Source organism: Haemaphysalis longicornis, unplaced genomic scaffold (assembly GCF_048455015.1).
Source record: "Haemaphysalis longicornis isolate Haplotype H1 unplaced genomic scaffold, Haemaphysalis longicornis Haplotype H1 scaffold_5, whole genome shotgun sequence".
In the NCBI taxonomy this organism is placed as follows: domain Eukaryota; kingdom Metazoa; phylum Arthropoda; class Arachnida; order Ixodida; family Ixodidae; genus Haemaphysalis; species Haemaphysalis longicornis.
In genome coordinates, this window is record NW_027526385.1 from 135,983,849 (window position 1) to 136,005,633 (window position 21,785).

At 49.4% G+C, this 21,785-nt stretch overlaps 3 protein-coding genes across 3 annotated transcripts in view; 1 reads left to right on the forward strand and 2 right to left on the reverse strand.

Moving 5' to 3' along the window:
- The window catches only part of LOC144138709 (AP-4 complex accessory subunit Tepsin-like), a 60,079-nt gene extending 40,168 nt beyond the window's left edge, over nucleotides 1-19,911 (reverse strand). The window contains exons 1-4 of the mRNA XM_077671116.1: nucleotides 19,774-19,911; nucleotides 13,177-13,249; nucleotides 7,845-7,939; nucleotides 3,954-4,047 (exon numbers count right to left, since the gene is read on the reverse strand). Of these exons, the coding sequence (XP_077527242.1) occupies nucleotides 3,954-4,047; nucleotides 7,845-7,939; nucleotides 13,177-13,249; nucleotides 19,774-19,815 (304 nt within the window). The 5' untranslated portion in view covers nucleotides 19,816-19,911. The remainder of the gene's footprint in view (nucleotides 1-3,953; nucleotides 4,048-7,844; nucleotides 7,940-13,176; nucleotides 13,250-19,773) is intronic.
- Nucleotides 13,797-19,778, reverse strand: Pez (protein tyrosine phosphatase non-receptor pez). Its single transcript, XM_077671115.1, has one exon. It carries the CDS (start codon nucleotides 19,361-19,363, stop codon nucleotides 15,998-16,000), a length of 3,366 nt encoding a protein of 1,121 aa, XP_077527241.1. The 5' UTR covers nucleotides 19,364-19,778; the 3' UTR covers nucleotides 13,797-15,997.
- A 601-nt stretch (nucleotides 19,912-20,512) lies between the features above and the next one.
- Fng (Fringe glycosyltransferase) overlaps nucleotides 20,513-21,785 on the forward strand; it is a 133,437-nt gene continuing 132,164 nt past the window's right edge. Inside the window, exon 1 of the mRNA XM_077671117.1 lies at nucleotides 20,513-21,237. Coding sequence (XP_077527243.1) covers nucleotides 20,695-21,237 — 543 coding nt within the window. The 5' untranslated portion in view covers nucleotides 20,513-20,694. The remainder of the gene's footprint in view (nucleotides 21,238-21,785) is intronic.

A 21,785-nucleotide genomic window follows, 5' to 3' on the forward strand; every position in this document is an offset into this window, starting at 1 on the left:
CTGTTGGCATGGTCTTCGCGGCCTTGCAGTATTTGCGTGCGAAGTCTCCCAGCGGTCCGTCCGCCTGGTGCATGCTTATTCCGCTGTACGCTAGGGCACGAACAAAGTCATGGATAACGCCGTCCGCTTCAGTTTCTTTCGCACGCACGCTGTCTACAGGACATATCAAAAAGCGTCTGCTGAGACGTTCCCGCAGTCTCAGCTTCCTTGGAAGCCGTCTTGAACTTCTTATGACGAGATGACATTAGATGCTCACGAATTCGGTCGTAGGGCTTCTTCGCTGGATCGGTGACCATCTCGGTGTTGCAATATTTGCACACTAACGTGCGGGTGCCTTCACTGTCTTTCGTTGCGATCTGGAGATCTTCATGTTCTTTACACCAGTCATCCAGTGTCTTTCGTTTTCTTCCCATCTCCACGCTGAAGTTTCCGGTGCCGCCTTATGTCCGCGACGGTGGCTTTGCGCTCACAAGACGCGCCTGGTAATGCTAAGTGAGGATGGCGATATGCGTCTCGTTGGTTAGAGTTCGCACCAATCAGAAGCCTGATTCACTTCGTCACAGAAAAACTGGAAGAAAACCTAAGAGACCAACCTTGGATCGTGTTTTGTTCACATTCTCTTCTCGTTCGTCTTTATCCCCACCCACTAAAAAACGTGACCCTTTTTAGAAGTTCTTCGAAAAAGAGCAATACCACAATTTCCAGAATTTTGCTGCTCCTGTCAAAACAGGATTTTGAGTGCAGTGGCTTCTTTCTTTCTTCTTTCTTTCGAGGTTTTTGAGGGGGGGGGGGAAGAAGGAGAGAAAAGGGCCCGAAACTGTCTGGCGTGAGGTGCCGACACCTTATCAGGCCCGGGGAGGGGGTGGGGGAGTATGGGGCTTGGCTGCCCGCTGCGTCCGCTCGGCGGCGGCGGGGGTTTGGCGGTGAGAGGAGGGTGTCGCGCGAGAGAGTGGGGCGTTCGCGCGGGGTTGGACGCTGGGGGAGGGTATGGCTGGCTTCTTCGTTGCTCGCCGTCGCAGGAGAGAGGGAAGGAATGCGGCTTGCATTGGGGCACGTGACGTCCGCGCGTTGCATCGCCTGAGGGGTCGGAGTGGGGACGCCTTTCTCCTCGTCGCCGGAGATGCGCGGCGTGTTCGGTTGTTGGCGCCGCTGCTCCCTTGCTTCCTCCAGGGCAGTCTTCTTTCCCTGCTTTTGTGGCCATTCGAAAGGAGATATCACCAGCTGCGTGATGCGCGGGGGAGGAAGGACACCACGCACGGCTCTCAGCAGGGCCGACCGACGAGCGCGTCTAAGTCACCGTGACGGAGGCTGGCTGAAGAATAGCGATAATAATGCGGGTTGGAACCCACGCTGGTAAAAAAACCTGTACACAAAACGTCTTCGTCGCTCAATCTCTCCCCCACCGACTGGTCACCCGTCCCTTCCGCGTGAAATTCTTGGAAGCAGGTGCACATACCCGAGACTAATCTGCAGTGGGCAAAGGGGCAGATTTCTTTGCTTTTCTTTCACCCTAAATTTGTTCACAATGTACTCGAAGCGTGGCCGGCCTCAAACGTGTTTCCCACTTTCTTCTGCAAGCATTTTTTTAGGGGGGGGGGGGGGGGGTGCATGTACGCCCTCACGGCGACCTGTCTAGAAAGCGTGGATAAAAACTGCAGCGCTACTCTCCAAGCAGCAGGGTGAAATGCACCCGTTTGTTTGTGAGCGGGGCGCCAGGAGAGAACGGCAGACCGTCAAGAGAGAGAAAGTGGTTCGGGTGAAAAGGAAAGGAAGTGCACTGGGGATATTATTGAGCCCAAATGTGGGCTCACCTGCATACAACCCAGTGCGGGGGGGGGGGGAGGAGGAGGGGATGTAAAGATTAGAGAGGAGAAAGGGGTGACAAAGGAGACAGGTAGTGGTGAGAAGAGAAGGGGAAGAGCATCAACACGAGTTAGCAGCAACTCACGATTGTGTAGATCGCTACAGGGAGGTTTATTCGGGGAAAAATCGGGTTTAACCCGATTCTCCTGAAACTTGTTCGGGGTGCAAGAATCGGGTAAAATCGGGTTTTACCTGAAAACGAACAACCCTAGGTATGCTTGACAAACAGGGTCACATAAAACACCATCACTTACGCCAATCGACTAATGTTGTGTAAGACAACTCCAAAGCGGCAGACTGCTGTGCAGCTAAAACAAGCATACTGCACCCACTACCAACAGCACTGCGCATCGGTACTTCTTTGTTTACGTGTATTTTCGGAACTTTCATTGTTTACAGCACCATTTTTCCTGCTGTGAAATGAATTTGCCTTACATTTGAGCATGAATAGCTCATTTGGCAAGCTTATAAGTTCTGCCTGATTTACATTTGCTTTTGCTGGCCTCAGCCAATCGCACAGCTGGGCACGTATGACATCATGGGTTCTGTTGTGGGGAATGAGCTAGTGGGTCGCATGGCCATACCCTTTTTTCCTAATTATATAGCTTATTTGAGTGAAGTGTGCGTTTAAAGTGGTGTGAGTATGATTCTAACGAAGCAATCGTTCAAATGAACCGAACTTGTGTTTTGTCTGCATGGCCCCTTTAATAAACGCAGTGTCTTCTATGGAAAATGGAGCTGCCTGGTAAGACGACTGACACAATAGTGAGATGTCGAAAATAATATTTGTCAAATAACAATTGACAAAAGAAGGGGTTTTGATGCCACCACGTCTCGATTTTCTCGACAGCACACCTCAGCTCTTGCAACCGGAAAAAGTTCAGACAATTACAGAGCATGCTGTTTTCTTTTGAAGGCCAGTTTTACAGGACAAGACAAGTAAACACACGCTGACGACAAAAACTGGCCACAAGGGAACAAATAATCTCAAAAGACGACATTTGCAAATTTAAACAGCTCTGTTATGCGGTACTGCCATTCATTCGTTGCACTCTCAAAACTGTGTTGTTTCTTGAAAGCCACGATAGACTCCCTCAATGCCACCCACAGAGTGGGCGGTTGACAAGTGAAAACTGCTTGTAGCAACAACAGAGAACGTCTGCTTGTCCAATAAAAGTTTTCTTCCCAAAAAGCAGCCAGCACAGACCACTTCAGAGAGGCCAGGAAGATAAAATACAAATTTGTCCAATCTCCAAGAACCAGCCTTTGCTCACTTTCTCAGCTCCACTGCAGCCACCAAAAATGTTTCTCAAACTGAAAGAGCACAATAAATATTCAAAACCATCCAAATCTTCCAGTACCGTGACATAATATGGGCAGCAGTGACATAATGTGCACCAGCATTAAAAACGTAGTTTTTTTTTAATTCGCATTTTTGCCATGCGGCATATTTATCACTGCATTAAAAGCCCGTTAGCATTGAAGTGATAGCCCACTACAATTGCGCAGTTGATGTTTCTTTGTGATGGTCTAGGTCGGCGGCAAAAAGTTAGATGGTTAGAAAGATGGGCAGATGAGATCAAGAAGTTTGTGGGGATAAATTGGTCGCAGTTAGCACAGGACCGAGATAATTGGAGATTAATGGGACATGCCTTTGCCCTGCAGTGGGCATAGATAGGCTGGTGGTGATGATGATGATGATGATGATGGTGGTGGGGGTGGTGGTGGTTGTGGTGATGATGATGATGTCGGCAGCAGTGGCTGCCGTTCGTATGAATGAGGTTCTGTGATGTCATATAAAATTCACCAGAAACGGGCTTGGGGAGTTGAGACTGCTTCAACTGTTTTCTAAGATATCTCCATTACTTCTTTGAAGTATGCGATAAAACTGGTGTAATTATTGCCGGGACAAGGCAGTTTCTTAATTGGCCCAAACGTGTATTTTGTCTTCACAGCTCGTTTAATGACACGATGCGAGATGGAAGATACCTGCCCGCTTGTACATCCTTCGTCAGTTACAAAAACAATGAACAATTTCTTTTTCCAGAAACTTTCAAGCAAGGCAAGACAAAAGGGACAGCACCACTCACTTGCCATTCTCCTGATGGCCGTGTCCTTCCTGGACAGGACAGCTCGCACGTTCGCGTGGCCATTTGCAAGGGCATACTGCAGGACTCTCAGGCACTGCGCACAATCAAAGATTTGTGATTCCTGATCAAGTGAACAATCAATCCTTTTTTTTTTTTTGCTGACTTGTTCACTAAAAAAACACAACTGAAATGCTGGAAGATCACCATTAGCACACCAGAGTCAAAAGTGCGTACCGTAACCCTTAGTATATGGGTAAATGTGCTCTCTAAGATGCACAAAAGCAGTTACCGTATTTGTACGATTCTAACGCACCCGTGATTGTCACTCGTAGGTAGCTTTACTGATGAAAATACCGTGCTTGATTCCGCTGCCATAAGAATCGGTAAAGCACAAAAGTGAAATGTGCAGCGAAATCTGCAGCGAAATCAGCAGCGACGTCCTGCTAGTGGGTCGCTTCAGGAAAGGTGTGACCACTTCGGTCCTGCTCCGTGGCGTGTATGGCAGACGGTTGCGTTGCGACGAGCTCAGCTTGTGGAACGCGAAGGGTAGAATTTGTAGCTTGAACCGTGCACATGCAAACGCGTTCCGCTACCCGCTGATGTTTCTCTTCGCATCAAATAAGTCGGCGTTCGCTCCTTTCGCCCATTGGCGTCGTTAAGACACAGCTCACACCAACTGTCGGCGCTTGTTAGCATCATGATGCACTATTTCACTTCACCTCTCCAAGATGGCAGCACCATCCGCGTCAATGAACCTTTTTCTGGCGTTTCTCCTGTGTTCGTTGTGCTGGCGTCATTTCCAGACGACAGCACCAACCAGAAGCGAGCGAGGCAGCGGTGATGTATAGCGGTATAGAAGCAATCGAATACAATGCTACCATGTACCAAGTGGTATCAGTCATGCTTTCCCAAACTCTCGCATTCTTCACTGCTTTGGACCACTAAGCAAAATATTTCTTCGTGGTACCTGTGATCACTAATGACATCACTAAATGACATTGTCACGTGATCACTAAGGGACATTATGCTGAAGAAAACAATGTCCTTTTTACGCCACGTAATTTTGGCATCGAACCAATCACTTGTGCGCGGCCCCAGCACCCTGCCTCGCATAGTGGCATCGCTGTCAGCATAAACAAGTCGCGCCATCCAGTGGCAGCAAGGGAAGATGCTGCATGCGCCAGGCGATGCACGCACTTGAAAATACTGCTTAAGACAAAATAAGCCTTCCTGGGTCTTTATAACGCAGCGAAAGCACGCAGATGATCATAATAAAAGTGGCTATGCATGCAGTAGTGTACAAGGTCACACAATTATCTCGTTCAGAGCATTGCACCAGGTATTGCTTGTTGGCGATCGGGGTCACCACGTGATCTATCAGCTGAGCTCCCATCGTATTGTTTCCAGCTTTCTTTTTGTTCTTCAAAGTTAAAACATGACACTACAAAAATTGCCAGTTAGGATTCTATAAACTTGTGAAAGCATATTGTTAAAATATTTGTCAGAATTTTAGCCACTTTTGGTGTAACCACTTCCAGTACAGCCAGCAGCAACCTCTGTCTTCAGGTTTCTGCTAGTTTCTACCTTACTTTAGAAAAGCAGCACGTAAGAGTGGCGTATTCGTGTTCTCAGTGAGCTAATCTATCTATCTAAAGAAACTTGTATTTTGCCTTCAATGTTTCTTCAACAGCTCGACTCTTTCAAGTTTGTGATAAAATGGGTGTCATTGTTATCAGCACAAAGCAGTTTTTTCAACAAGACAAGCCTTTAATGTTGCACAGCATGGCAGATGTCTTCAATTTGTGTGGTGTTAATATCGTCGACATCACAAAATAACTCAGGCACATAGGTCTGCTTGCACGCTTTGAAGACAAAAGCCTGTCAATACTTATCAAAGACTTCTTTACTGCTACATAATATTTGCATCCCTTTCTTTGTTTCTTCTTCCTTCAGCAAAAATTAATTCAACAGGCAGACAGGTAGCGTATTAGTAAGTAGATAATTCAACAGCAAGACCTCAAGTACAACAAAAATGAGATGCTAGCCAGTAGACGAAGCCGCAAGAATCTGTTCGCAATACCCTCTGGAATTCCAAGCTCTATTGCTGACAGCAAACAGTAGGTTTCAATCTGCAATGCTTATCAGCTATACACTGTATGATACTGAATACTTCCCCTATCAGCCTTTTATCACAATTTCATTTTCTGTTATCTTGTAGGACATGTTTTATCAGGTGAGTGAATCAGCTTTTTCAACAAACATTTGCGGAATTTCAGGAAGGAACAAACACAAGATAAAAGCTGTATGCGCCAGCTCACTATGTTTCTAAACATAGCAGATCTAGCTTTGACAATGTGACCAAGTGCGAACTGGAGTCACTGCAGATATATACAAACCAGATTCTGTTCTACTTTGAGATCTCCCCACTTTCATAGTCCAAGTGGTGGGAACTTAAGGCAGTCTAAAATAGAGAAAAAGTATAAAATGTGCACGCAAAAAAATCCAACTTGCCTGATAAATCGAGACCCGAAGTTAATGCAAGGAAAATGGTTCTGCGTACTGGAAGAACATGAACTGTTTTTGGACCCCCTTTACATAGATCTCTGGACACAGCTACAGTAAGGCATTACTCTGCACTCAACATTTTTGCTTGTTTTTAACTCATGGCTGGAACTGTTACAGGAATAAAAATATATCAGCTCACAATATTAACTACCGACGCTGTATAAGCAAGCACTGCAGTACTTTTGGGTAAAGGTTTATATTATTTGTAAGCACCTATTTGTGGTGTGGTGAACAGAGCAGTGTCCTTTATTCGCTTGTGTTTTAGGGCTGAAGCCCCTTGGGGGCTGGGGATGTTGGCGTCTCCTGTCGTCGTCGTAATCGTCGTCTCAAGTAGTCACGGTACTAAAACACCGGGACACTCGCTTACATCTCGTGCTAGAACGTAACGCGTACTAGAAAAACACCGAGACACTCAACACATTGCGCTAGAACGCTTCGTGCTTCAAAGACACGAGACTTTCACAGCAAAGCTGTATACCTCTACCCTCCAACGATTTGATCTCCGCTGGCAAAAACACCAAGGCATCAAGAATACACTTATACACTGCATACTTCACCCCTCCCCAGGTTTCACGTTAGAGGAGATGGGCCGGGATTTTTTTTTTTCTGTTCATTAAATGGACCATGAAGTCAAAACAAACGTCGGATTCATTACAAGGGCTGCTTTTTCCCAGTAACAGTGATGTCGATTTTACCACTGACTTCAAACAACTAATGCAGATATAAAACAAAACAGACAACGCAGAGGCGACTTCCCAACCGCTTTTCGGCAATTTTTGTTGGTGCAGTTGGCGGCCAAAAAAACTTGACAGGGCCTCTGATTCAGTTTGATTATATATCACTTGAATGCTGACGTGCAGCTAAAACACTGATAACTACGTTTGTAGTGCCGACCCATTTTACGACACTTTTGCCCACAATACGTCGCTGTAGCGGGAAATTTGAAAGTGTTAAAAAACATCTTTTGTGGCCGGAATGGGGCTGAATGAGCTACCAAAGGCTAGTTCCTAAGAATTGAGCAAATTTTCATCGGTGGCCTGCAATTGCACAAACAACGTTCTGCGACGTCATCAAAAAAATGTTGCGAAGTGTTTTGGGAATCGCCACTGCCCCATGCGTTTTGTTTAAAGTGCAGACTATTCACTCAAAGTTAGAGGTAAAATTGGTATCAGTGACATGTGGACAAAGCAGCAAATCAGCCTTTGAAATGGACCACACTTGTATTTTGTCTTCATGGCCTCTTTAAATTGATCGCTCTCGAAACACTGGCTTTCGCCAACGGACACGACAACCTGGCGACCGAAAAGAGTGCAGAGAGCGGCCAACCTTGATCTTGGCAGTCGGAGAGCCTTCCAGCAAAGCACCGAGAATGTAGTCGACAACCTGCTCGGCATACTGGCCCCCGTTCTCCAAGGTCATGGCTATCGGAACAGTTTGATTTTGCGACACTAGCTAAGGAAAATTTTGAGGACGATATATAGTCTTTCTTGGGCTATTTAAATTCGAAAGTTTTTGTCTGCCTGTATGTCTGTGCCTCGATTCAGCCACCCGGCCACAATTAACCAAATTACAAATTAAGACTTTAACATAGGCAAAAACCTTTCCAAGCTACAAAACCTGGTACCACGCTTCAAAAAAAAAATAACATTAGGCATATCAAGGCACAATATAAATACAAAATTTGTACTAGCAGTGTTCTTTAAATTGAAAATAGATGTGAAAATTGTAATTGCAGATCAGAAAATTACAAATCCTTGTAATTGCAAATCAGGAAATACATGTTGAAAACAATGCTCCGACCCAAAACTACAAAAAGGCCGCAGGCCCAAGCCTGGACCTCGAGGCGGCATTCTAAGAAGTCCAACAGTAACAAAGGGTCCCAGTCGATGATGGAATGCGGGAAAATTGGATCGACTGGACCAAACCTTTACCGTGTTTATCGTGGCAGAAGTGAGACAGAAGGGAAGAGTGTGCCACGTTGGGCCGGGGGAAGAAGAGAGGCAAGTGGAAGAGACAACAGAAGACTCGTTTTTCCACAGCATTTTCAGCGAAGTTAGGTGATACGCGGTCATTTTTTCTTGCAAATCACTTCAAAACTCATTCTCATTAAGAGTTAGTTCGACTCGCACAGTAAAGCAATTAATATTCTAACTCCCTGCTTGATTCCATTACTAAAAATTGCTTTGCACGATGACGGTCATCGTGGGTTGTAGAAAAGCTTCATCGTAAGCTATGAGGCAGCACAGTCCTTTTCACACTATCTCTGAACATGCCGGATGAGATGAATTTGCATCAGAAGTGACTTCCCACTACAATATCCACACTGGCTATAAGATGGTGTAGTTGTCATTGCGAGAACAACAAACAGCAGACAAAAAGAAAACAGACTCATAATTGCTGCTGTCTAAGCATCACCCAACTCTACACCTGTGGAAATGTCGGTCTGAAGTCTGAAAAGACTTGCGAAGACCAATCTGCCAATGCTAAAATCCCAAGTGCAAAAAATAGAGGTTGATTCTCTGTTTTAGGAGGAAGAGTTGCGTTGCACATAGCACCAGTTATCGTAAGGCAAGTAGGTGAAGGGATGGAGTACTGTATTTGGCCGATTGTAACGCACCCCTGATCGTAACGTGCAAATAAGTTTATGTAGAAAAATTTTAAAAATATTACTTCATGCTGACTACCGCGAAGATTTAATATTTGATTTTGGGGGGAGGCCGTGTCCGTGGAATTGCTGCTGGCCGCTTTGAAGCCGAATTCGGCTTTGAGCCTGATTGTAACGCGCATACAAACTTGAAGGCAAATTTTAGCGAAAAAGGGTGTGCGTTAAAATCGTAAAAATACGGTACTTGGCCGTTTTTGCAAACAGCAGAAAAAGAGTAACGCCTGGAAAAAGGAGGTGAGGGCGACAATGAACCCGCAACCTTTGCGACACGTTGTTTCATACCTGTGCTATCGCGACAGACACGAACTGCAGAAACAAACACAAAACAAAAGAGACAGGAACACATCTCGAGTAATCTGCACCGGGTGAAAGTACGTGCACTCGATTCCCAGATAAACTAAACGCCAACGCCAAAGTTTTTGTCCCTCGAGATAAGCAGCCCCAGTTCAAGCCGCTCACATTCCCGTCAACGCAATGTGTCAGCCAGCCGTCACCTATCCTGCGTGACAAATAGTTGACCTTCTTTTGTTGCGAATTCGTCCGAGTCCCTCGTAAATTACTCAACTTGTATACTCTGTTTTGCTTTTAGGGCACTTGTATCTGTCATGATAGCCGCAGCTGTCAACAATTAAACTTTAGGGACGTGTTGACAGACTCCAATATATTTCAAGGACAAAGCTTGGCCCTGCCAAACAACAATTATAGTTTCAGATATTAGTCTTTTTTTCTTTTTCTCAAGGCAGTTTTTTGAAATATAGCGGTCATGGACAAGAGAAAAGTTAACACGAAAATATGAACCGGAACACTCAAAATCAAAAATATGGTTCGTGGGGATCACATAGTGGCAAAGCTGTGGTATATTTTTGGATATTTATGCATTGTTACTGTTATTATGGAAGAATGCGACAATTTGACTTGCATGGAAAGATATCACACTGCATGTGTGCTCCAGTCCACATTTCCACGTTCACATATCCTTTGTCCGTGACTCTACGTTTTTCTAAAAAAAAAAAAGCTACTTGCGAGTTCCACTTTTTTTTTTGTTGTTTGCGATCACCGTGGAATTGGTGAACTGTTCCACCTCCCCTTATTTGCCAACTCAATATGCCCGCTTCCGTTCTGTTCCAATTCCAACGAGTGCTGATTTCAATACGTATCACCCATTATCCCTTTCAGTCACGAATTATTATATTCACTGCAGAAAAATTTCATACTTAGAGGTTTAGCAGTGCCAAGTGTCTAGAGGTAAGAAAAAAAAGTTCAATCTCTCTAGAATACTTATTACACAAATGGTGTCGTGTCCTCATACGGAAAGACACCATTACTCAATCCTGCTTTTCCCTATAAAAAATAATAAATATCCTAAGGCCGTTTACAAACAAGGAGGTGAAATAATAATTTCTGCACATGAAAGAGGTGTTTTTAGCCTTTATAAATGATTTACACCGCAGTAAAAGAGAGCTTAGGCAGCAACACACTGGAGCTCCCACAAAACTTGGTGGCGTCCATTTTGAAACTATGCTTATGAGTGCGGTTCCGCCATTCCACATCCCATGGTGCTACCTTTCACTTCCGTAGGTTTCGAACATCAGCCGCACCGCTCTGCAGCATCAACTCTTCATTTTCACGAGGAAAACGACGAAGAAAGTTGCGTTTCCATATGGAGATACAGGGACTGAAAGGGTTATTACAAAAACCAAGCCTCAATTCTACAAAGCTTCAATGGAATGTATTGAAGACTTTGCAACGACGCCTCGCATACTTTTCTTCTCTAAAGTTGTTAGTCAGCAAGTATGTCCCTATCCCTTTGTCCATTTTCGCTATTTTTTCAGGCGTTTTCTTTTATTGTTTGCAAAGTGCCACACCTGCTGAAAGTCTGTCTGCGGAGTAATAAAAAACAGCTGCCACGCATTCCTGTGGCAAACATACATTGCCTCGTTCACATTTTTTCCTCTCCTGTCTGCTGCCATCTGTCCGAAGCCAGTTTCAAAGGAAGCGTGCAATGAGGAAAAAAAAAAAACGCACGAATTCCACACTCACTCACACATCCCCTCACCAACACCGTCATAGATGTCTAATTCATAAAGTTCACAGGTGGGAAACCAGCGAAAACAGGACGCAAAACACACGGAGAGACGAGACAACGCAACGTTGGACTAGCAAGTGAAATTTGATTGAAGAAACCGATACACCCTGTGACCAACTAAGCCAATGCATGCACCAACACATGAGTGAATTAAAAATGCTACTGTTCACATAACTCCTGCTTTCATGTAATCGCCGCTCAATTTTGTAGGGAACCGTTCCTCAGCGATAAAGAAATCGGTTTCCTACAAAATTGAGCGGTGATTATACGAGAGCAGAAGAGGTTTAATGAACAATAGCACTTTTAATCGACTTGTGCGTACGTGTTGGCGCATGCCCTGGCTTGGTTGTTCACAGGGCGTATCGGTTTCTTCAATCAAATTTCAGTTGCCAGTCCAGCGTTGTGTTGTGTCGTCTCTCCTCGTGTTTTGCGTCCTTTTTTCGCTGGTTTCCCACCCGTCAATATGTACCAACTGGCCGAGCAAGCGGCACTTGTCCAATGAAGTTCCCTCGTTGCTCAACCTACACCCTGCCTGCCCGCACCCACATAGGCCGAGTTGCCATCCTTATGTAAATGAAGTTTCTTCATTCATTCATTTGGTTGCTTTAGGCAGCAAAGCTAGACCTGACACGCTGTAACTGAGGGTTCGGGATTATTTTAAGTGCGAATGCACTTTATAAGCGACCCTGAATTCCGTTGACCGCCGTCCGTCCACATAGCAACAGCTGCGGGTGCGCACGCTCCTCATCTTCCTTGGCAACGGGGGGAGATGGGCGCGCGCTGCCTGGCCGCTGACATGGCACATACCCACGTGGGGGATTGGCCAGAATCTCCTCGTCTTCCTTGGCAACGGGGGGAGATGGGCGCGCGCTGCCTGGCCGCTGACATGGCACATACCCACGTGGGGGAGTGGCCCGCGGGGGGGGGGGGGGGGGGGGGGGGCGGCCGCAGGGAGTTTACGCTCGTGCTACTCAACGTCAGATCTCTCGCTGCGCACGCCTACCTCGCCCCCAATCTCTTGCGCGAAACGGTCATCGAGTACGTGGACGCGGCCATGGAGAGTGTGAGTGTGCGTGTGAGAAACTCTGAACCGGTCGTCTTGGTCGGTGACTTTAACGTCGACGTCCGTAAGGGTGGGGAATGGTTGACTGAACATATGCGTGCTAAACACTTCATGGTGTGCGTACCTCTTGACTCACCCACTACCATCAACGGTGGATTCGTCGACCTGGCCTTTGTGAGGAACTGTCAGATACGCGCCGTCATAGAACCTCCAACGGTTCATTTCAGCGACCATAAAGCGCTGATCGTGGCGGTCGAGTACATCGATAACGCCGGCAGGTGCTGATGTGTAAATAAATACTGTGGCACTTTACTGGCATGATTGTGTGTGTGTGTGTGATTTCATTCCCTCTCGAACATACACTTTAATTCACCAAGATTTCCAGAGAGGGACTAACAGGGTGTGTGAATCCCCACTTGATCACGCGGGGTGTTAAATGCAACTAACGGGCGAATGCCAACACAGTTCAACATAACTCCCCCTCATAGCATCACCCGTGCATTCGCACTTCCCCATGCTCCCCTTCGGGGAAATGCGGGTGAATTTTTTTGACCACCTGAGGATCTTCAGCACGGGCCAAAATCTAGAGACACGGGCGCTTTCGCTTTTCACCTCCATTGGAAGAGCGGCCACTGCAGCCATGGTCCAAACTGCGTCGTTGGCTCAGCAACACAACGCCTCAGTCGTTCTTGACCTCAGCAGGTGACCTACCAAAACCCCCATTGCTTTATCCAGAAATCTGCAAATTCACCACAAGTCTTGTTTTCCAAACCTTATCTGCATCCTCTTTGTTGGGAATGCGCACATCGAAGGAGACACCCTTTCAGCCGCAAAGAAAGGATACAGCTTATGTCCTTGTACAAGTAGCCGGGCACCGGGACGTCAACATTGGACGTGGCTTCGGCCAACGCAGGGACCTGGCAGTGACAGAGATAAGAAACAGATAAGCGAGTTGTTAGATAGCACGCCCTGTAGCAATGCCCCCAATTGCAGTGGGCCCACTGTAAAGCAGGCATGGTCAACAACACGATTGTCGTCCCAGATAAGCGGTCACGGCAGTCCACTCCTGAAGGCCATGAAGCAGACGGTCGTTTCGTTCGAGGAACACAAAAGGTACAGGAGACCTACCACCAAGCTTACTGTAACTTTCGAGTGGGTTCAAAGATATTTAGCTACCTTCCAACTGATTTGAACATTTCAGAAAGTGCCACATCACGGCAGCAATTTATAGCAAATTTTGGGGCGTTCTTTTCACCCAAAAGCTGTTAGGCGCACGGTTGAAACAAACAAGACCTGTTTTCTGTTTCTCAAGCAATGCCACTTACTGCCCCGAACTTTTCAAAAGTGTAAAGACAATGCCCATTCTTTGATGAAGATGTACCTTAAACAATTTTTTGCCATTTAGAGCACATGCCTTAGTGAACTCATGTCAGGAAGAAAGAAACGAGAAAAACGACAGTACAGTTTTTGCTGGAATAGCGACCGGCTATTTTTTATTATCTGTGTCTGTAACAAGGCATTCCTTCAGCAAGGAGCGGCGAAAAAAACATTCCAAAAATAGTTTCGACACTTTCTGTACTCTACGTCTAGTCTTCCGCAATGTACCAAGTAAACAGTTGCCAACAAACAACACTCCCTATGGACGGATGTAACGTTTGAAAGAAAAAAAAAAAGAGAACGAGAGAGAGAGAAAGAAAACAGCGACGTCTGGCTTGATGACAAATCCTTGCCAGCCGTTTATAATCGTTTCAACAATAAGTTAGGTGCATGTAGCTGTTTGTAAAAATAGTGTGTTGACGGATGTTACACAACCTAATGCTCCGATGAGGGTCAAAGTAATGATGGTTGTTTTCGGGTCGCGTGTCATTTGCAGAATGTGATTGTGTCTTCAGTAGACGTCTCAAGAAAACATAGCATCAACACAACTGGCTACGCAAAATACACGTTTCAAAACAACGAAAGCGCACGATTGTACAAATATACAGTCATTAGGCGTAGCGTCAAATGTAACGGCACTTAGCGGCATTCGTAAGAGAAACAAAAGCGCAATGCTAAGCCGTTACTGCCTAATTATATTATAAATACAACCTTAAAGCTCCGTGCAATAAACAAGCCAGCCCGGAAGTCGCCAAACGGGCCGCATCAACGAATTCAAAAAGCCACCATCTACATATAACAACGAAACAAACTGTGGCCATGGGAATGATGGTCTTGTCTATGTATACAAAGTTCGACGAATCAAAGTGGGAGAGCTTTATGCCGACAATGGTAGCCGACTCCCGTATTAGTTTTCGCGCCTTCGCACTGCAAACAACTAAAGTCGGTAGTATTAAGTTAACACACACATTATTATAAACAGAAACAACAGGCCCGTCCAAAACAAACTTAAGTCGGAGGACAAACACTCGGTTGCGCCGAAAAACCCGTGACGAAGCTTCTTCACGAAGAAGCTTGTAATGCCGATGTCGGATCGGCTAGAGAGATTTCTCATGAACCAAAAGGGTCCTATGCAGAAGATCAATGCTATCGAGATGATACAATGTTCAGTCACCGCTGTAACAAAAATCGCGGCGAATTCATGGTGTAGGCACTTCACGAGCCAAAGTAGAGTCCCTGCACAGCCCACCAGCAAGTCACGTGACGTAACTCGCGTACACAACTTCCAGTTTGGCGCAGCAGTGGCATCAAGGGTCTTTCAATCTCATCGTCAGTGACATCGCCGTACTATCACTCGTACTTTGTAGAGTTATCTTGCGCTCAAAGGCTAACTGCACTCAAAACTTGAACCTCTTGAAAACGTTATTTTCGTATAGTCTGCCTAAAAATACTCCAAGATAGATGATATGAAAGCTGAAATACGTGTGTCCGCAGCGCAAACGACCCCCACAAATTGGAGATTTTGAAACTGAAATCGAGAAGAGTGCGGCCTTTACGGCCAAACTTGAAGTGACGATCCAGCCGGCGTGCGAGCGGCCACACGCAGCCGGACGGCCAGAGAGAACCTGTGCACAACACTTTGCTCTTACCACAGCCCTAGGAAAAGCACGCCCAGCAGAGCTCGACCGGTTCTACAGACTGGCCGTAGGAAGGCACAGCCGGCAGGCAAAGCATCACCTGCGACGGAGCTATTTTAAACGCTTATAATTGACAACGCATTTCCCGAGGTGACCAGTCATGTCACAGTTGGTTTGGTGGTGTGTACTGTACGTTCAAAGAAATTTGGCCGAGGTGAAATTTGAGTGCAGTTGGCCTCTAAGGCTAAGCAAGGTTACCAAATGCTGTTTCACAGCCGGCACTTCTACAGTCACGTATCGAGATGAGGCCGAATAACTGCCGCGCTGTTTTTAAAAATTCAGCGCACCCAACGCAGGCAGGAAATGGCCGCATTTCCCACTGCAAACTCTGGGCACTTCACAACCACAAGGGCGGCAGGCGAGGTATAAAATGTCGCTTGTCAGCCCTTTTCTTCTTCTTTCCAAAGTGGCACAACCTTTTCCAGATCACATCCACATTGCAGGTCGGTGCTTCTTTGCAAACAAACATCAGGATAGCTTTTGGTTTCAGGGGTGCTACGTTGTGCAGCGTCTTCCAGGCAAGATTCCCACCCTTCTGAAGGCACCCAGGCTTCGGTTGTCAGGGTGTATGGAACAGCAAGAGGCGAGAGCTCATATGAGGCGAGAGTTCCGCAGATACCGGATCAACACCTGGTACACAAACTTGTACTGTGCCAGGGTCTGCACGCTCAGCATGCGCTGCATTCGCACCGAACTCAGCACCATCGGGACGTCCACTGGAACGTTGTGGTCCAGGCAGAAGAGCAGGATGTCGCACAGAATCACCACCCCTGACCGTCCAACACCGGCCGTGCAGTGGACAACGGTTGGCGCGTTCCGCGTCCGCATGAGACGCTGGTCTCCGGACGCCAGCCTCCGCACCGTGTCGACTTCCTCCATGAAGCCGAGGAAACCCTGAATGTCTCCGGGCGTTCCGTGGTCCGGCCAGTCCGTGTACCGGAGGTGCCACACATTCCGGTGGCTGCAGGCGACCCCCTGGGACCGGCTCACCGTCAGCGAAGTCGTCACGGCGACCGTCGAAGACACAACACCCTTCCGCACGACCCGGTACTCCCCAAAGATGAGCGCACTGTCGTCGCCATCACCTGTCGGCCAGTACTGGAAGCACTTCTCACGACCGTGCTCATCCTCAGTCTCTGTCAACATCACGATGACACCGGCGTGGTTCTCCCACACCATCTGCCAGAAGCTCTTGGCTGTCTCACGCGTGGGGCCCTGCGCTGCAATGTAGAAGCGTTGGCTGTCCCCAACGCTCGCCGAGACGTGGGACGCGTTGATGTAACCTGTCCGGTTGTCAGGCGTCGGCGTCAAGCGCACGCGATTCTCTTCGTAAGGGAGCACGTCGCTGAATCGGTTCCGCGACGTATTCTCCGAAAGCAGCGCTGTTGTGAAGTCGGCGTTGGGCTTGCGTTTGGCAATGCGCTCGAACTCGAGGAAGAACTGGCCGTCCTCCAGCCGGTTCTCAAGAACCTTATCCGGTCGAAGATCTTTGGACGAGCCAGTCGACGAAGTCTCTGGATTCACGGCTGTTTCGTCGCATCCGACAAGCTGGTCCGGCTGTGCCACGGTTAGAGTCAGGCCATTCATTGCTGCTACCATCATGGCTCCCAGAGGACGTGCTGGCGACGATTCCTGGTTCGTTGAAGGTTCCGGCTTCTCCTCGGTTACTGGCTTCCGCGGTGACGGTACCGGTACGCTGTCCTCTGTCGATTTGACTACCGCCGGCGCCACCTGCTCTCGCGTTGCCGGTGAGCTGACGTAAACCTGAATCCTCTGCGGCTGGGCAACTCCAGAGACCTGCGCATTCCACGACTCCCCAACCGGTACGTAAGTAGGCAGCACAGGTTTAGGCGGTTCAACTACCGACCGCAGTGCTTCTACTGCATTGCCATTCACAGACGCTGCGTGGTACTGAGGCAGGTTCGGTTCGGAGCCCTGAATCGTGCTCTGGCTGAGATGTCGGCGTGAGACGAGGTCAGGACTGGCACTCGCCCGCAATTGGTGGTGGTTGCGGGTTAGGTCCGGCGTGCTGGCGCTCGGCCGCTGTCCGTACGGGTATGGTGGTGGGGGCTTGTACTGGTAGTTCAGGTGCATGTTGGCAAACAGCTGTGCCGGATTGACCTCGTAAGACAGTCCCTGTGAAGTCAGCTCGGGCGTGCTGTACGTGTGGAGCGGCGGTGCCATCAGTGCCGGAACTCTCCCGTGGGCAGCACTGTTGTTGTTTGCGAGGTCGCCGAAGGACATGGAGTCACCGAGTTCTGTCAGGTCGGCGAAGTTGCCATAGTGCATGTAGGACAGGGGAGGGAGGAGCGGGTTGCAAGACCGAGACGTGCTGATGTCCAATTCGTTGGTCGCCGCCGCAGTTGTGGCGAGCTGCTGGTGGTGGTTGTACCCCTGGTTGTTTTGTCCGGTCTCCAGCGGGAGGTCGTTCAAGCTGCAGCTGGTGACGCCGTACTTGGTGAGCACTGCAGTTTCGTAGTCCGGCGCCTGTCGATAAGAAGGCAGGAGAGCTCGCCGAAGATCCGTTGCGCTCTCCGAACTGCGCGGCAGGCTAACGTAAGACTGGTGAGCACTATTCATTTGCTGGCCATCGTAAGATGCAGGAATGTGCTCTCTGGATGCAGCAACAACACCATCGGTCACCAGTGAGGGGTTCGACAAGGACAAGTGGTGGTTGTAACCGTTGTGGTTCGGGTCGGCCATCTCGCCCATGCTTCCAGAAAGGGTGTAGTTTTCACTGTTTTGCGTCTCAGTGTGGTACACTCCCAGTTCATCGAGCGACTCCCGACTCTCCCCAACGTCTGCCAAGCGTCCCCCGCCACCACCGGTTTCGCCGTCCGGCGTCGAGGACCACCGAAAGCTGTCCCCCGCACTCCCACTTCCCCCGACCGCCGCTTTCACGTAGCAGTCTCCACCGGGACCCCCGCCTTCGACGTCCATCATCCTCAAGAAGAATTTGTGCTGAAGCGCGCACATCTTCCAGATGTACTTGGCCGTGCTCACGTCCTCGAGTTGGAACTGCGCCGAGTGCTCCGGCTCCCGGCCGACGATCTTGAAGAACCGCTTGTGGTGCATCAGGTCCATGATGTCGCTCCAGCGGTACACCGCAGGCTGCTCCCCTCGCGCCGTCTGCGTCGCCGACTGCAACTCGGGGTCGCCGCCCTGAGGCCGCACGTAGCGCGCCGTGATGCCCTGCACCGACACGCCAAGCACCATGTCTGCGCCCGCGGCGTCGCGCACTTCAAAACGCTCCTCGCCGTACCCTTCGAGCCTCTGCACCGCCAGTATGTAGTAGAGCTCTGCCAGCCCGTGGTCCAGACCCTGGAGGTGCTGGTGCGCGAGCACGATCTCGTCGAGCAGCGCCGCCTCCCGGCCCTCATCGCCGTCGCAGGCGAGCAGCACCGACTTGGGCAGCAGCGCGAAGTTGCGCAGGTACTCGGCCGTGTGGTGGTCGCGGCGGTGGTCGCCGAACTCGGCTTGCAGGCTGTAGCTGGCCAGCTGGATGGCCTCGCGGCGGCCGCACGGCAGCCGTCCCTCGAGAACGTCGCTCTTGAGCTGCGAGAAGTAGTAGTAGCGCGTCACGTCGCTCTGAAGAAGCAGTCGGCGCGCTTGGGCCTCGGGCACGTAGAACATGACGCCCAGCTGCAGGCTGCCGTCGCGAGTCGAAGAGGACGCAGCCGCGGTGCCGCCGTGCTTGTCGAGCTGCTTCTTGAGCGGCCGGTCGAGGTCCACCCATCGCAGCTGGCCGTCGCGCGTCTGGTAGCGCAGGCCGAAGAACTCCGGCTGCGTGATCTGCAACCGCTGGCACACGTTCTGAAGACACTCGCGGCCCGCCGTGCGCGACGAGACGATGCACTCGACCGTGGCGTTCTCCAGCAGCTTGACGGCGATGACGCAGAGGCTCTTGGAGACGACGTTGTAGTGCTTGCTTTTCTTGAGCTTGAGTCGGAAGGGCATCTTGTCAGGCAGCGCGGCCCGCGCGTCGTCGGGCGGGGGGTTTCGGGCGTCGGCGCTGCGGCGGCTGTCACGCGCATCTTTCGCCGCTTACGGCATGCCGGGAGCTGCCCCGCGCGGTAGCGTCTGACGAGTCACTCGGCCTCGCCTCTGATTACCCAAACGCTCGGGAATGCCGAGCGACGACGCAGCGCCGATAGGCCTAGCGCTGTCATGGGGCGTAGGAGGATGGGCGAAACGACGCTACTCGCGATCGCCGCAACTCGTTCTTTGTTCAGCACTTTCGACACACACTGGCTCACGGTCGCGCTTCGATTCGCGGAAAAGTGGCACTCGGCACGCGCCGAGACGGCGCAAAAAAATCGGGGTCTGTTTGTTCTGCTATGCGGAAGGCTGCGTCAGGAAATGTGTACCTTTTTCAGAAAACTGAGGTCTTCTTTCAGCGCCGCTTTCATTTTGCTTGCTTTTCTCGGGGCCCCACTGCTCAACGAGGCAGGCGCACATAGCTGTCCTCTCTTTTTCTAACAAGCCCGCCAGATGACGCCACAAAAGCGTAACAATAAAGAGACTTATTAAAAACACTTTTCTAAAATATAACATTACTACTTTAGTTCTAAAGAGTTTACTGCACTGTAATTTTTATTTCAGTTGTTTAATTGTTTAGGTTCTTATTACTCAGAAATGAAAGTAAATGCGCCAATATAACACTATAATATACCAGTAAATAAACATATTATATTAAATTATTCGCATTTAAATAATTTTTGTGATTCAGCCTTCACAAATAACAAAAAAAACGTATATTATCTCTATCATAAAAGCGTGCAAAAACTGCCTTTACTCTCACAAGGTGCCGCTAGTTACCCCCTCAAAATAAAAACAAAAAGTCAGAGATTGTTTTGTTTTTTAACGTTTTTGCGTTTGGTTTTCAGCGACGCCCCTCTCCCGTTGGCCTCAACCTGTTGCGCGTTGTACGATATTCGGCGCTCGGCGTTTAAAGCGCACTCTCTCTCTCCCGAACGCCCTATGTGAAAACAAACAGAAGCACCTGAAAGAGAGGAACCCTCCTCCATGCCGAGAGCTATCTCCCTCCATCTCCGAGCGAAAGAGAGAGAGCGAGGGCAAAAAAGAACAAGAACTAAACGACACAAAACTCGCAAAACTCTTGGACGGGGCGCAGCCGCGGCCAAGAAACGAACAGCCCTGCCGAGTGGCGGTGCGGTGCTCGCGAGCGGCAGTGCGTTCCGCGTGCGTGCTTGTTGTGCTGGTGTCGTCTGCGCGCGCCGAGTGCGATCGACGATGGACGGCGGCGTGAGGCTGACTTCGCCGTCGTCATGAAGTTCTTCAGCGTGCGTAAGGTGACCCAGGGCACGGCTTTGGCCGTGTCCCTGGCCGCCTTCTACGGGGCCCTGCTGCTCCTCGGCTGGCCTCCGCTGGGCATCGACTGGCAGCAGCAGACGACGGCGCTGGTTGCAGACGACGCTCAAGATGGCGGCGCGCACAAGAAAGTCGCAGGCGGTGGACTTGCGCCCGCGACGGTAGCCCCGAATGCGGGCAAGCTCGTCTTTCTCAAGGCACCCCCGGGCTTCCACCAGCCCGCCAGTCGCCGGGTGCTCAGGGGCAACGAGGTGGATTACGCCGATCTCCCGTCCGGCGAAGACTTCGGCGCTGACAGTGTCGGGGCGGGTGAACTCGCAGGCAACAGGTCCGCGGGGGCCAGTGGCGGTGTTGGTGGTGGGACGGGGCCCGAGGAACAGCGCCGGGTCCCCACGACGCGCCTAGAGGACGTGTTTTTCAGTGTAAAAACGACGAGGTCGTTTCACAGGACTAGGCTGGATGTGATACTCAAGACGTGGTTCGTCCTCGCTAGAGAACAGGTGAGTACACGCGTAGGGCGTGTGTTCGTGTTTCCGTTTTCCTTTCGGTTTTCGCGTGCGATTCAATTTACGCGCGTTCGTCACGCGCTAATCGTTTCAAACTGAGCGCGCAGCCATATCCGTAGACGCTGAGTTGAAGGCATGTGGGTACAGCGCGAACAAGCAGGCGTGAACCGGTGCAATGTCGTGAACCGCGACGAGTGATCGCTGAAGACATGTGCTAAACGGAGGCGAATGCTGGTGCATGCCACCAAAAACAAGGTGGAATGTGTTTTGTGCAGTGTTTGTATAATCACTCAAACTATTTCGCTCTTCTAGTGTTGGGGAAATTGTAGCGTTTTGGTTGGGGTACCCGCAAATTTTGCCTGGGTCTCCTGAAAAAAAAAAAAAAAAAACATTATTTTTAAGGGCCGAAACCGCGTGTAACGACTGAGGCATTGCATACCAATAAGTTTCGTAGGAAGCGACGCATAGCATCAATGTTTGCGTGTGCACATTCTGAATTTCCGGGGGTGGTAACACCGTGGTTCTGGAGCGGCTTAAAGAGA

Bases quoted from the DNA above. Each gene is read 5' to 3' on its own strand.
- Pez (XM_077671115.1), bottom strand. From the start codon at position 19,363: ATGCCCTTCCGACTCAAGCTCAAGAAAAGCAAGCACTACAACGTCGTC.